Below are 15628 nucleotides of genomic sequence, written 5' to 3'. Positions count from 1 at the left end.
TTTAATTGATGTAACTCTCGAAAGATTTCAACCATCTCTATGAATGCCCATGTGTGTCAAATAGTTTCGTCCAAAAAGTTGAAACCATAATAAATTTGCATATGAAAAGAAAGTACACCTGTTTTCTCACAGGAGAACAATGCAGTTTCCCGCAAGAGACGACTCGCGACTTGAGAAAACAAGCCCTTGATTGGATAAAACTGTCATGCAAAACTGTGTTGTTTGCGAAAGGAAGTCAAGGCACATTAAAAAGAGAGCTCTTATGAAAACTATTTGGATTTATTATACAGCATACCACTGCCGTTGTTTGAAATAAAAATGGAATTTTTAGATAGATTAAACAGAAAAACAACGACTCCGAACCTTTTCCTCATCTCTCATTTCCCTGTTTGATTTCCCTCCAGAGGGAAATTAAATTATTTAATATCCTATAGCTAGTGGGGGTCGAAATCGGCATCATCCAGTCTTCTGCATATTGTAATGATATATTAAAAATAATGATAATCTTTTAAAGTTTTATTTTGAAAGAGAAATTGTCTTAGTATGGAGACCTTTGCAAGTTTCTTTCAAGGGTCGTATAGTTCAAGGCATGAAGAAGTTTATTAATGAATGGACGTCCCTGGCACTGTGATAAGTCAAGAATGACTAATCATGTGTTTGGAATGACGTCATCCAAACTCCCAGACAAATGTGTCTGGTATCCGCTTCTTTAATAGCTATTCAAACGCTTTAATGGTAGGGCCCTGTCTACTTCATTCCCAGTGCATGTAATACAATGCATTGTGCCTGATTGCGTTGATAGACGAGACAGTCAGTAAAAGATGGCTGCTGAAATCAGAACTAGACCTCAAACGAGGAGGCCTGTGTTAGTCAGTAAACTTGAAGGATGTAATGGAACAGTCACAAAAGCGATCATAATACCTAAGGAAGACGGGGTCATCAGCGTGAGTGAAGACAGGTAATGCCGTGGTCTTGAAATATATGATCGTGTGATTCGTTTCATGTTCCCCGTCGTGGTCAGTTATTTTTTGTAACTAACAATGTCAGATGGTGATTAACAAACACGACAAACATGATTGACATGATAGTGAACTGTTGAACCATCATTGACCCTACATGTCCCCGGTCTCGTGACTGACCGACTATACTGTTTTCATTAAGATTTTTATGAAGAATTTACAGTTCTACGTATCTTGAATGCAAATATCGTGGCTAGCACTGAATGTGAACGATTAGGCCTAGGCCTATGAATGTGGGCAAGGGAGGCCCTTAAAGTTTTCAGTTATTTTTCTCTTTTCTTTTTGACGTGACATGCTTGGAGAGGATGTCACAAGCAACATTTTGATATAAGTTTGGATTGTATCGGTCTCCGCAAAGCAAAGAAATATAGATTTAAACTGGGGATATTTTGAGATGTTTTGGGACATTTTTGTTGGCCACAGGTACCTACCCCAAGATCAGTGTGGATTTTCACTGAGAAGCTTACAATTCATATTTTCATGAAAGCTTTGTTCTTATTTGTGCCTTATTTCAATAAATTAAATGTTGGTTTCACTTGAAATTTCAAAAAAATTGAAATTAAATAAAGGAACCAGAGCGTGCAGTAAAAGACTAATTTGAATCACAGTTTCCTATTTAAGAAAATGAGCTCCTAAATGAACAGTCCCCTCACTCATTTGTGCATGTTCCTAAACACTATATAACTCCCATCTTACAACAAGTATGACCAGGCTCCATCATCATGCATTTCATGTCTAAGCCATAGCCAACATTTCATGTATTTGGAACTTTTACGTTTCAACATGTTTATTAAAATGATAACGGACCAGTACTGAAGCTGCGTGTAGTGCCTAATGTCAGGCTTCCTGCACGCCTAGACAGTTCTCATTTTGGGAAGAATTACATATATGGATGCTAGTAATTATTCCCTACAGTGACCTATTAGCCGTCAGAAAGCAAAACACTTCCAGAAAAGTTCAATTTAGGAGAAAAAAAACCAAGTCCTGTACTTACAAAACACTTGGAATTTCTCAGACCAGTTTCATAGGGCTTGTGCATAGGGCATCAGGAGGCCTGTATATGGAACTCTTTCCCTCATATTGTTTGTGCGTGTGTGTTCATTGTAACTTTGTGATTAGGAGCTTATCCTAAGGAAAGATTACCCTACCTGCCCATCACTTGACACTTTGTTTACAAATGAGTCTCTGGTCTGAAAAGGTTTTTTTCTAAGTAAATTTGTCATTATTTTCCCTGCTAAAGTTGACTTTTAAAGATGTATTATTGCTTTCTGGTGTCGTATATGCAGCTGAAGGAAAAAAATAGAGATGTCTAAATGCTTTTGAGACAACATGTTCAAGGGGACATTAATGGCCAGTATTAGGGTCATGGCGGACATGTCTGCCTTGAAACCTGAGGTTTTATGATATGATACATTACATAGCCTTGTCCTGAGACATCCATTCTGATTCTGTTTGATGTAAACACCTGAACAATGTTTTTGTACATCTGTTCATAGAACGGTTCGAGTATGGTTGAAGAGAGATTCTGGATTGTACTGGCCCAGCATCTGCCACTCAATGCAAGGTACTTGCACCAAATCAGTCTTGTACATGTACATGTAGGTCTTGAGACCTGGTCTCGGTCTTGGTCTGGGATACAACACTGACTCAAATCTTCAACCTTAACCCTAACACTCTTCAGTCCTCCAACAGGTGAAGGATTGAGGAGGGTTAGGGTTGATACATGTACATGTATAACAGGTTCTGCTCTTTATCATGTCGGAGTCTGGTTGTTTTTGAGATATCTAGTTTCATAGCTTTCTAGTAATCCTTTGTTTGTAACTTTAGACTTTGTTTTTGGCTTGTATATGTAGCTGTGATCAGTTGCCCAGGGTAAGACTAAATGTTTTTATTAATCGGTCATTGTTTTCAACTTCTCTACAATATTTTAGCCTCCTGCTCTACCATGGAGTTTAACCCAGAGACCAGAAGGCTATTTGTTGGTCTGGACAATGGCATTATCTCTGAGTTCAGCATCTCAGAGGATTACAACAGCTTAAAGACAAGGCGGGAATATCTTGGTGAGATAGAATCAAGTCAGAGACATTTTAATTGTCAAAGTTTTGATTCAAGACCCTGAAACGTCAACTTTGTATCCACCTGTCTTCTTTTGGACTTGAAGCCTGCATGAAAAGGGTTTCTGTCAGTGTTGAAAGTTAATACATCGTATTCCTCTTACATAGTCCGGCATTTCTTTTATTTGAGAAATGAGGGACTGGACCATATTCTTGATGTATCAGCAAATACAATTTAATTCCTGTGTAGGCGAAGACAAAAAAGACATGTTAGCTTGGTCTTTGACAATGAGTGAATGATTTAAAGAAATCACAGAGTGCCAGACGTTGAGGGTGTTCAAAAGATTTTAAGTTAAATAGCCTGAAAAGGTCACAGACAAAACCAGGAATAAACCCAAAATGAGAGGGGGATATTTTTGTACTTGCTACCATCAAACGAATTGTTATTGTTTTTATGTCATCAGGCGTTGGTACCAAATATCTCAGGCTTCTAGTTTCCATCATCCTTTTGGATCATTTCTGTTTGATGTACCCAACCTTTCCTCTCCTTTTGGTTCAGCTCACCAGAGTCGTGTGACCGATGTCTTTTTTTCCGTACTGACTGAGCTTGTGCTGAGTTTGGGCAGAGATAAGTTCTTCCAGTGGCATTGCAGCGAGACAGGTCGGCGCCTGGGCGGTTACAAATTAGAGGCCTGGGGCACGGCATTACAGTATCCTTTATAAGGAAGTATGGAGGTACAAAGCTCTGATATCATTCACAGCATACTGCATACAGGGATCATGACCTTAATGACTAGTCAGAGGGAACTTAGGTAAGGTGTCAGTGAAGATCAAGTTTTACAACTAAAAAGGTGATTATGATTCGAAATTACGCTTGTTATTCAGGAAAGGCTCAAACACGTGGCTCATTGAAATAAATATTCCGTCCATACTGAATCGGCTTTCAACTGCTGGTTTTAAGTTTGTTGCAGGATTCATATTGTTCAATGTTTTATCTGACAGAAAGCATTTCTTGTAGTTCTTGAAAACTTTGATTTAGGTTACTGTGCTAATAATAACTTGTAATTAAACAAATCAAGTCACATCCTTGGAATGCAGATTTCCTCCATGCATGTATTTACAATGTATCCTACAATTTCCATTGGGTACATATTGGTTATTTTTCTAGACAAGGTTCTATCATTTAGGCAAGTGTGGGCAAAATGGTGATTTCCTTAACTCCAGTGTCTGCTAAGATTTGATGAGGAGACCAAGCATGCTTTTGTTGCTGACTACTCTGGTCAGATCACGGTCTTGAAAGTGATGGACAACGGTCATCAAGTCATCACATCACTCAAAGGACATTCCGGTAGGTTCTGATCATCAGAAGAGGGTGGGTGTGGCTGTTACCCCCACAGGAAAGGAGAGGTTAGGAAAGTAGCTTTACATGTACTTACGGCAATGAAGAAAATACTGTAAAGCAAAATTATGTGCTGAACAGCAATTGGCCGGGTACCAGTCACAGGAAGTACATGACATCTCACATGACAACTGGGCGGGTTGACAACTTTTGCTGAATAAGAATTTCTTTGCTTAGCAAATAGAATGATGAATGAAGAACTGGCATACTCACATTTTTGGAGACGTCTGCATTTGTTCCTTGTCTCAAGGATTCTTGCTTTCCAGTTCTGCAATTGAGACAACCTGCAGGTTTATGTTAACAAAATAATCCTCCAGAGTACAATATAACAGAAAAATCTCTGAAGGCATTGACCATCTCACCGCCACCAGAGCTGTTTATAGACAGAGTTACGACATGAGTGACTGAATTGTTGGAACCAATATTGTGGCGTCAGTGCAGATGGGCATTGGACGCACAACAGCTGCAGGCTGTCCTGTTCATACAATGAACATTCATATTGGTTCCAAAGCCTAAAGTTGGCGCTGCTCTCTCTATGTACAGCTCTGACCTCCACCAAGTCCCTGATAGCTCTGCTTGTCCTAGAGTTTACTTCTACAGCTCTGACCTCCACCAAGTCCCTGATAGCTCTGCTTGTCCTAGAGTTTACTTTCTACAGCTCTGACCTCCACCAAGCCCCTGATAACTCTGCTTGTCCTAGAGTTTACTTTCTACAGCTCTGACCTCCACCAAGTCCCTGATAGCTCTGCTTGTCCTAGAGTTTACTTCTACAGCTCTGACCTCCACCAAGTCCCTGATAGCTCTGCTTGTCCTAGAGTTTACTTTCTACAGCTCTGACCTCCACCAAGTCCCTGATAGCTCTGCTTGTCCTAGAGTTTACTTTCTACAGCTCTGACCTCCACCAAGTCCCTGATAGCTCTGCTTGTCCTAGAGTTTACTTTCTACAGCTCTGACCTCCACCAAGTCCCTGATAGCTCTGCTTGTCCTAGAGTTTACTTCTACAGCTCTGACCTCCACCAAGTACCTGATAGCTCTGCTTGTCCTAGAGTTTACTTCTACAGCTCTGACCTCCACCAAGTCCCTGATAGCTCTGCTTGTCCTAGAGTTTACTTCTACAGCTCTGACCTCCACCAAGTCCCTGATAGCTCTGCTTGTCCTAGAGTTTACTTCTACAGCTCTGACCTCCACCAAGTCCCTGATAGCTCTGCTTGTCCTAGAGTTTACTTTCTACAGCTCTGACCTCCACCAAGTCCCTGATAGCTCTGCTTGTCCTAGAGTTTACTTCTACAGCTCTGACCTCCACCAAGTCCCTGATAGCTCTGCTTGTCCTAGAGTTTACTTCTCCATGGCACCAAGAAAATTATTTGAATAGATTGTTTTATATATTAACCACTAGTCACAGTTGGCAGATGCAGAGGTATGAACCTCTGCACACCTTAACCAGTACCGTTCTTGTTCTTCCATTTGGACAAAGGGAGTACACGATGCCTGGCTTGGGATACCGAGAATAAGCTTCTTTTCTCTGGCAGCTTTGATCAGTCCATCATAGTTTGGGACATCGGAGGCCAAAAGGGAACTGCCTTTGAGTTGCAGGGACACACGTGAGTTGAAACTATTTTTACAATTATCAAAATCTGTGAATTAAACAGGACTTCTGTAAGAGTCTGTTGATCTCCACAAGCAGACGGGTAATATCAAGATCAGGTTGTGTCATGAGGCATCGCTAATCTCCAATGGAGGAGTAATAAGCAAAGGCCGCTATTGAAGACCATGTAGAAAAAGTGTGGTTAGTACACGTTATGTTGTAATTAATTTGTGACAGGTTACTTGTCTGTTCCGGACAGATGTTGTGAAATTCTGCTGTGGTCACTTGTTTAAATTTCTAAGTTTGTTGTTATATTTACAGGGGGAAGGTTGAAAGCGTGTGTTATTCAGCAAGGAGTAAGCAATTGTTCTCAGCAGGTGATGATAACAACATTGTTGTGTGGAACATGGCTGGAAAAAGACAAGAGGTAAAATGATTTCGAGGTATGCGTTGATAACCACTTCTCGTCTCCTCTTCCTCCAAACTGCCATGTTTGATTCACAGAGCTAATGCTCAAGTTCTTTCTGAAGTTTTACAAGGTAGTCTGCCCTATCCAGTAGTCTGTTATGTATAAATGACCTGAATCTATACAAGTTGATTGCCTGTTTCTTTTCCCAGACTCCTGAGTGGGAAGAAAGTGACACCTGTCAGAAATGTAGCAGTCCATTCTTCTGGAACTTCAAGGAGATGTGGACCAGCAAGACTCTTGGCGTGAGGCAGGTAGGACCAAGAGACAGGGATATATTGAGAATTTAGGGAGGTCAGGTTTGATTTTAAACAGTACCACACCACTTTAGGAAGGTGTTATGTTGAGGGGTTAATCCTGAGCTACCTGAAGTATTTCATTGGTGATGTCTTCATGATAGTGTGTTCAACATTTATATTTGTGACTGACATTGACAGTGAGTAACCGATACAGATAAAACATTTCTTGTTCTTGTTTTTTATTAATCTGGTTTCCTCCTTCCTTTCCACTTCCTTGTTCATTGTTTACCGTTAGCATCACTGCAGGAAGTGTGGCCATGCACTTTGTGACAAGTGCACACCAGAACGTTCCACGTTGCCGACACTGGGATTTGAGTTTGAAGTGAGAATCTGTAAGGATTGTGCAGACTCCCTCACCGATGCCGAGTAAGAACCGGTTGCCTGTCAAATGTACTGAGCCAAAATGCTGGACTTAGCAGGGTAGCTTGTCAGTAGTCAGGAAGGTTGAATCGTTGTACTAGCTAGATCTGCTCTGCAGAGAAATACCCCCTCATTGACAAAGAAGAGAGAGGCTAGTGACGTCTGTTAGATACTGTTGTGCACTGGCCACATGTGCCTCACATCAAGTGCATATGTATCTGTGCGTGCATGAAGTTTATCTCCATTGATAGAAGGGATGTCAGTGATTGGTTAAACCTGATTATCTCTTCTTCGCACACAGTGTGCAGAATGACGGACTTCCTTGATGGTACATATATCTTGAATTACTTCTACTGGCCCTCCTGTGACCTCATAGATTAGAATACCACAGTCATTCAATCTCATTGTATTATTGTAACTTCATGAACTGGAGAAAGGACTCAGCTGCAGTTATGAGTTGAGGGTCGTGATTAGAAAACTGTCTTGTACCCTGGCTGTGGAAGCTAAGATGTCATGTTCATTTCTCTACAGTCGGGCTCCCATGGCATCCTTCTATGACAGCAAGCATGCCATTGTGTCCATGTACCTGGATGATGTCAAAGGTCAGCTCGTCACTTGCGGCACGGATAAGGTCATCAAGGTTAGTACCAACAGAATTTCACGAAAACTGATCAATCCTTGTCTTATTAAGGTTTTTGTTCAGTCTAGCTCAGCACCATTTAAAGCATAACTCTCAACATAAAAGTCAAACATTTAAAGATGGGGGCAAGATTTGCAAGATGAAAGGTTTTGAGTTTTTGTCCTCCACAAGAGATGATGTGACAGAAATCCATCTTGACAACAGGCCTGTAATTGCATGATGGCAAATTTGTCCACAGAGGTGTCTTTGCGGAGGGCAAGAAATTTGATATTTCTTTACTTTATTTGTCTTCACAGCTCTGGGATGTATCAACTCTTATCCAGTAAGGGCTTGAAGAGAAATAGGTGGCGCCCTTTATTGCTGAATTAGTGACATCAAAAACTCAAGAGTATTTAATCACAGGTATCGAAGACACGAATAACGGTTTATTGATGATGGATTAATGTATCAATACACCATGCACCAATAATTGCTTAAAAGTAATTGGTTTATTGACTTTCTGTGTATTGTGACAAATATATTTGATCTTGTGCATGTACATGTATTGGCGAACAGTGCATTGCATTGTCATGAACTTGACTTTTATTGATTCATTGGATTATTGGTGTACTGATAATGCGCCGATGAAGCAAAGCATGTTGATTGCACAGGCATTGGAAATAATTATCTTAAATGGTAAAGTTTAAAGTATTGATCTGATTTGCATGCCCTAGGCATCATTTGTTGACTCTATGGTTTCATTTGATTTGAAACTTTATTCAAGCAAATTTGATTTGAATGAAAAGGTCAATCTTGTTCTTTTTTTTTAATTTTTGTCGAGCAGAACAACTTTGAAGCTCTTGCCCTATCATTTGTCGTCAACTTTCTTCGTCAATTTCTACTAATGTAAAGATAAAAAGATTTTTTGTTACTAAGTAATGACACTGCATGATGTGTGCATGTAATTGAATTTCCACAACTTAATAAGAGTTTGCATTATTCCTGTGATTAGTGGCTTTTTGAATGGATTAAGTTGAGTTACAGGACAGTTGTCAAGTTGGGACTATGTCAGGATGAACGTGTTTAACACCATGACCTACTCCCAGGGTTGAATATCTCTGATTGACTTAGATCTAGAAGCTGACCAGCAATCGGAAGTTGTTTACTGATTGTGAACATGTCCAAAACAGGCATACGGTCAAGGGTTATGGACATAGTCTTTAGTGTGTTGCGTCAAGAGACCAAAACTGTAGTCATAAAATAAACAACCAGACATGGTTTGACGGATCATTCAGAGGCAGTGATGAGGCAGCATTTGTAATAGCAGGTGTCAAGGGAATTCATAGACCATTTGCAAGTCACTGAGATCAGTGTACCAGATGTTCAGATTGAAGTTGCCAAAGATCGATAAGATTTTAAAAATTCTCTTTGCTTTAATCTGAATACTCAGTAGCTGCCTAAATAGCCATGTTGCACCAAAAATGATATGCTCATTTCTGTAAACATTATTTAAACAAAACAATAGATTGCTGATCATCAGAAAAAGTCTGTGAACAGTGTGAAGATTGTCCGATTGCTTTGTATGCACAGCCTAGTTATTTATTATTCACACAAACTTAACGTAAATAATACATAGTTAACTTAAGCATCAAGGTGCAGTTGTCCATGTAGGTCTAATTGAGGGGCAGCCTGACATTAAAAACCAAGGGGAAAAGTTAGAGAAAAGTCTGACCTATCTACATTGTAGGGACTTTCTGTAGCTTCCAGTATGTCTTGAAAGTTCAAACCCCGAAGACAAACTTTTGTTGACCTTTCTCTGCCTCAAAACACTGCACCAGAACAGTTATTGTAAATACAGCTCGAAATAGGGTCAAAGGTCATTGAACCTTGACACTGATGAAAAAATGAAGTGTTCATAAAATGTAAATGAAACAAAATTATTCTCCTGTTATTTTATGAAAATATAATTTTGTATATAGAAGGTAATAGGGTCTTGATGCAATAATTTAATTGCAAAAGGCAAGTCATTTTTGTGGTTTTAATCATGTACTGAAAAGTGACTGGTTTCATTTGTCATTTGTTGCCAAAAAAAACCTGTCTGTGATTTGTTGATTGGCTTAGTTTACAGTTTGATTTCTGACATCTGAGAGCAAATTGTGCCACAGATCATATTTTTGTAAAGGACAACATTCATACATGTAGATGATTCAGACCTTCTACCCTTTTCTTTTGTTCTAGTTTTAAAGCTTTCTCCTACAAAGCCATGGAGTTTGGTTTCTGCATGATATGCAGTGGTGTAAATTGTCTTCCTGTGTTAGTGTATTCCCATTCTCTAAAGTTGCTTCAGATGTATTTCTGATGAGAAAAGTTGCAAATCTCTCACCTTCACTGAAAAAGACTCCCTCTAAATGAATCCTAGATCTACGGGATCGTTAGACATACATGTACATACCTATTGTTTTTCAAAGTGTTTGAAGATCTTGACAGCTTTGAAACGATTGGACCCTGGAATCTGATATTAGCATTCTGATATTTTTGTTCCCACAAAGAGTAAAAATCTATTTTCATGCAGTTAATATGCTTCTCTTGAAAGGCATGCAACTTTTCCTTGGATCAGCTGATTTCCTCATTTTTCGCTTCACACTGATGCCATTGAAAGTTGAAAAGCACTTTACAAAGTCTTGTAATGATCGGAATGTCCTCGTTTTTGTCTGAGATCAAGTTGCATGTTTGATAATGGGACCACTCACGTATAATTGAATTTACAGTATATTAATAAATTGAAAATGAACGTACTGTATGTTATAACTGCAATATGTATCTCGTTATTTAAAACAAAGAATTTTGCTTGATTGCAGGCTTGTTTGTATAAAGGCAACTAATCACAGGTAATTATTTCATTCCAATTAGTGTATATTGGCCCACCTGTGCTAAAAAAAGAAGCCTGGTTGGAGGAATTTCATGATATTATTGCCAAAGTTGCTAATCACAGACTGGTTTACAGTAGCTTACCAGAGTTGTTGGACTTGTATTTTAGAGCTTCAAGTAGTACAGGAAATTCTGGAGTTAATGATATTAGCTTGACAGTGCTGTAAAAGTGGTGAGGAAAATCACAGTAACATCCATTGTTTTTTTGTCATTGGAGAGGAAGCTTAAGGCATCATTCTGTAACTTACCGTGAATGTTCCGCATTCAAAATGACATCTCAGCAGGAAGCGTTACAATTCACTTCCAAGAGTGGAGGCTTTGATTTCCATTGATTCTTGGTTAGATTCTGGGCTGAATGGGCACAACTTTGGGGCTTCAAAATCAGACCCACGTTCATCCTTTAGCACATTGAAGATATTCATTGCATTTAAGGGTTTCTTAATAAACTTATATGGGAGGTTTGGGATTAATTGGTGCCAACTTGGCCCAACTGGGAGTTTTGTTGGAGGAAAGAAATGTTGCCAAGAATATTAACTATGTTGGCATTTACTAGGGTTTGTTTTTAAAATGTAATAGTTGCAGCTAACTGAAGTCAGGAAATTCTGTGGACTTCTATTTACTAACCCCAAACATGAAAATTAGACCTGCCGGTCATATCTCAAAATTTATCTATATATATTGTTGTAAAAGAACAGAGTAATGGAAATAAAGAAAAAATCTATTTCATCTGAACATGTGTACATGTATGTGGTCACTATTCTTGCCAAGAAAGGAAGGTTGAAGACAGGTTGTTGATTGTCTCCTGTCGACCCACCAATGCCAAACGGCCACCAAAAAAACAGGTGTCTGCATAAAACAGCATTAAATTTGTCTTACCACTTTGGTAACTGTTCGCATATTTAATCAAGCTGGTGTGTTACCATTACCATATCATAAAAGCAATAACTTACTGGACCTTACAAAAAAGTAGCAATAGAAGTATATAGTAATTAAATAAAATAAATTAGTGGTTTCATTCATGAACAAATTTAACCCTTCCAGTGCCTCAGTTGGCATATTTGACATTCTAATCATCTTAATATCTTTTGTATGGGATCAGAGGCGTAGCTAGGATTTTACTAGTGGAGGAGGGAGGCACAAAGGGGGCGCCAGCATCTTATGGAGCGGGCACCAGCTTTCTATACCCAGCAAGAAATGAGACCGAGGGGTATCCCCCCAACATGTCCAACAAAGGGGGCGCCAGCATCTTATGGAGCGGGCACCAGCTTTCTATACCCAGCAAGAAATGAGACCGAGGGGTATCCCCCCAACATGTCCAACAAAGGGGGCACCAGCATCTTATGGAGCGGGCACCAGCTTTCTATACCCAGCAAGAAATGAGACCGAGGGGTATCCCCCCAACATGTCCAACAAAGGGGGCACCAGCATCTTATGGAGCGGGCACCAGCTTTCTATACCCAGCAAGAAATGAGACCGAGGGGTATCCCCCCAACATGTCCAACAAAGGGGGCGCCAGCATCTTATGGAGCGGGCACCAGCTTTCTATACCCAGCAAGAAATGAGACCGAGGGGTATCCCCCCAACATGTCCAACAAAGGGGGCGCCAGCATCTTATGGAGCGGGCACCAGCTTTCTATACCCAGCAAGAAATGAGACCGAGGGGTATCCCCCCAACATGTCCAACAAAGGGGGCGCCAGCATCTTATGGAGCGGGCACCAGCTTTCTATACCCAGCAAGAAATGAGACCGAGAGGTATCCCCCCAACATGTCCAACAAAGGGGGCACCAGCATCTTATGGAGCGGGCACCAGCTTTCTATACCCAGCAAGAAATGAGACCGAGAGGTATCCCCCCAACATGTCCAACAAAGGGGGTGCCAGCATCTTATGGAGCGGGCACCAGCTTTCTATACCCAGCAAGAAATGAGACCGAGGGGTACCCCCCAACATGTCCAACAAAGGGGGCGCCAGCATCTTATGGAGCGGGCACCAGCTTTCTATACCCAGCAAGAAATGAGACCGAGGGGTACCCCCCAACATGTCCAACAAAGGGGGCGCCAGCATCTTATGGAGCAGGCACCAGCTTTCATAAGCTTTCTATACCCAGCAAGAAATGAGACCGAGGGGTATCCCCCCAACATGTCCAACAAAGGGGGCGCCAGCATCTTATGGAGCGGGCACCAGCTTTCTATACCCAGCAAGAAATGAGACCGAGGGGTATCCCCCCAACATGTCCAACAAAGGGGGCGCCAGCATCTTATGGAGCGGGCACCAGCTTTCTATACCCAGCAAGAAATGAGACCGAGGGGTATCCCCCCAACATGTCCAACAAAGGGGGCACCAGCATCTTATGGAGCAGGCACCAGCTTTCTATACCCAGCAAGAAATGAGACCGAGGGGTATCCCCCCAACATGTCCAACAAAGGGGGCGCCAGCATCTTATGGAGCGGGCACCAGCTTTCTATACCCAGCAAGAAATGAGACCGAGGGGTATCCCCCCAACATGTCCAACAAAGGGGGCACCAGCATCTTATGGAGCGGGCACCAGCTTTCTATACCCAGCAAGAAATGAGACCGAGGGGTACCCCCCAACATGTCCAACAAAGGGGGCACCAGCATCTTATGGAGCGGGCACCAGCTTTCTATACCCAGCAAGAAATGAGACCGAGGGGTATCCCCCCAACATGTCCAACAAAGGGGGCACCAGCATCTTATGGAGCGGGCACCAGCTTTCTATACCCAGCAAGAAATGAGACCGAGAGGTATCCCCCCAACATGTCCAACAAAGGGGGCACCAGCATCTTATGGAGCGGGCACCAGCTTTCTATACCCAGCAAGAAATGAGACCGAGGGGTATCCCCCCAACATGTCCAACAAAGGGGGCACCAGCATCTTATGGAGCGGGCACCAGCTTTCTATACCCAGCAAGAAATGAGACCGAGGGGTATCCCCCCAACATGTCCAACAAAGGGGGCACCAGCATCTTATGGAGCGGGCACCAGCTTTCTATACCCAGCAAGAAATGAGACCGAGGGGTATCCCCCCAACATATCCAACAAAGGGGGCACCAGCATCTTATGGAGCGGGCACCAGCTTTCTATACCCAGCAAGAAATGAGACCGAGGGGTATCCCCCCAACATGTCCAACAAAGGGGGCACCAGCATCTTATGGAGCGGGCACCAGCTTTCTATACCCAGCAAGAAATGAGACCGAGGGGTATCCCCCCAACATGTCCAACAAAGGGGGCACCAGCATCTTATGGAGCGGGCACCAGCTTTCTATACCCAGCAAGAAATGAGACCGAGGGGTATCCCCCCAACATGTCCAACAAAGGGGGCGCCAGCATCTTATGGAGCGGGCACCAGCTTTCTATACCCAGCAAGAAATGAGACCGAGGGGTATCCCCCAACATGTCCAACAAAGGGGGCGCCAGCATCTTATGGAGCGGGCACCAGCTTTCTATACCCAGCAAGAAATGAGACCGAGGGGTACCCCCCAACATGTCCAACAAAGGGGGCGCCAGCATCTTATGGAGCGGGCACCAGCTTTCTATACCCAGCAAGAAATGAGACCGAGGGGTATCCCCCCAACATGTCCAACAAAGGGGGCACCAGCATCTTATGGAGCGGGCACCAGCTTTCTATACCCAGCAAGAAATGAGACCGAGGGGTATCCCCCCAACATGTCCAACAAAGGGGGCGCCAGCATCTTATGGAGCGGGCACCAGCTTTCTATACCCAGCAAGAAATGAGACCGAGGGGTATCCCCCCAACATGTCCAACAAAGGGGGCGCCAGCATCTTATGGAGCGGGCACCAGCTTTCTATACCCAGCAAGAAATGAGACCGAGAGGTATCCCCCCAACATGTCCAACAAAGGGGGCACCAGCATCTTATCGAGCGGGCACCAGCTTTCTATACCCAGCAAGAAATGAGACCGAGGGGTATCCCCCCAACATGTCCAACAAAGGGGGCACCAGCATCTTATGGAGCGGGCACCAGCTTTCTATACCCAGCAAGAAATGAGACCGAGGGGTATCCCCCCAACATGTCCAACAAAGGGGGCACCAGCATCTTATGGAGCGGGCACCAGCTTTCTATACTCAGCAAGAAATGAGACCGAGGGGTATCCCCCCAACATGTCCAACAAAGGGGGCACCAGCATCTTATGGAGCGGGCACCAGCTTTCTATACCCAGCAAGAAATGAGACCGAGGGGTATCCCCCCAACATGTCCAACAAAGGGGGCACCAGCATCTTATGGAGCGGGCACCAGCTTTCTATACCCAGCAAGAAATGAGACCGAGGGGTATCCCCCCAACATGTCCAACAAAGGGGGCGCCAGCATCTTATGGAGCGGGCACCAGCTTTCTATACCCAGCAAGAAATGAGACCGAGGGGTATCCCCCCAACATGTCCAACAAAGGGGGCGCCAGCATCTTATGGAGCGGGCACCAGCTTTCTATACCCAGCAAGAAATGAGACCGAGGGGTATCCCCCCAACATGTCCAACAAAGGGGGCACCAGCATCTTATGGAGCGGGCACCAGCTTTCTATACCCAGCAAGAAATGAGACCGAGGGGTATCCCCCCAACATGTCCAACAAAGGGGGCGCCAGCATCTTATGGAGCAGGCATCAGCTTTCAGTGGTGTAGTTTCTCAGGGGCAAACCTTTTTAGCCTTGTTCAATATCCATTCATTTTTTTTCAGTGGGGCGCTTGCCCGCCCCCCCATCCTCCATGGCTACGCCTTTGAATGGGATATGGAAATACTTCAAATAAATCCACTGCTGACTTGTCTTGACAAGATAAGATATTTATGCGAGCAAGGGTGCACCTGGAAATGGCTTGTATCAAGACTACTGTCCTTGCAATTTTTAGTTGGGGCTCCCATCAAATTAGC

At 42.8% G+C, this 15628-nt stretch overlaps 1 protein-coding gene and 3 long non-coding RNA genes across 5 annotated transcripts; 2 read left to right on the top strand and 2 right to left on the bottom strand.

Annotated features, from left to right (window-relative positions):
* The first annotated feature begins 783 nt into the window (after nucleotides 1–783).
* Nucleotides 784–11461, top strand: LOC110981678 (WD repeat and FYVE domain-containing protein 2-like). Of its 2 annotated transcripts, none has more exons than XM_022239462.2 (11): nucleotides 784–958; nucleotides 2516–2583; nucleotides 2951–3079; nucleotides 3633–3783; nucleotides 4309–4421; nucleotides 5917–6073; nucleotides 6379–6484; nucleotides 6676–6777; nucleotides 7058–7188; nucleotides 7714–7822; nucleotides 8119–11461. In XM_022239462.2, the coding sequence occupies exons 1-11, from the start codon at nucleotides 822–824 to the stop codon at nucleotides 8146–8148; spliced, it is 1233 nt and encodes a 410-aa protein (XP_022095154.1). In that variant the 5' UTR covers nucleotides 784–821; the 3' UTR covers nucleotides 8149–11461. The 2 variants fall into 2 exon arrangements, with proteins under 2 accessions (XP_022095154.1, XP_022095155.1); XM_022239463.2 differs by having other exon boundaries at nucleotides 785–958; nucleotides 5947–6073.
* Nucleotides 5060–5284, bottom strand: LOC147796877 (uncharacterized). The gene is made up of 2 exons (XR_015427690.1): nucleotides 5180–5284; nucleotides 5060–5120 (listed from the first exon to the last, which is right to left on the bottom strand). It is a non-coding gene; the product is annotated as an uncharacterized LOC147796877 (long non-coding RNA).
* On the bottom strand, nucleotides 5521–5900 carry LOC147796876 (uncharacterized). Its single transcript, XR_015427691.1, has 2 exons — nucleotides 5713–5900; nucleotides 5521–5654 (listed from the first exon to the last, which is right to left on the bottom strand). It is a non-coding gene; the product is annotated as an uncharacterized LOC147796876 (long non-coding RNA).
* A 1109-nt stretch (nucleotides 11462–12570) lies between the features above and the next one.
* On the top strand, nucleotides 12571–15550 carry LOC147796875 (uncharacterized). Its single transcript, XR_015427724.1, has 2 exons — nucleotides 12571–12804; nucleotides 15360–15550. It is a non-coding gene; the product is annotated as an uncharacterized LOC147796875 (long non-coding RNA).
* Nucleotides 15551–15628: the final 78 nt, after the last annotated feature.

This window comes from Acanthaster planci, linkage group LG14, assembly GCF_054643075.1.
Source record: "Acanthaster planci isolate LZ-2023a linkage group LG14, COTS_SCS, whole genome shotgun sequence".
Classification (NCBI taxonomy): Eukaryota; Metazoa; Echinodermata; class Asteroidea; order Valvatida; family Acanthasteridae; genus Acanthaster; species Acanthaster planci.
The sequence above is the reverse complement of the archived record's forward strand: the minus strand, read 5'-3'. Positions and strand labels throughout refer to the sequence as shown.

Bases quoted from the DNA above. Each gene is read 5' to 3' on its own strand.
- LOC110981678 (XM_022239462.2), top strand. From the start codon at position 822: ATGGCTGCTGAAATCAGAACTAGACCTCAAACGAGGAGGCCTGTGTTA. The intron at 6,074-6,378 runs GTGAGTTGAAAC...TTATATTTACAG, and splicing joins TTTGAGTTGCAGGGACACAC to GGGGAAGGTTGAAAGCGTGT. The intron at 7,823-8,118 runs GTTAGTACCAAC...TTGTCTTCACAG, and splicing joins GCACGGATAAGGTCATCAAG to CTCTGGGATGTATCAACTCT.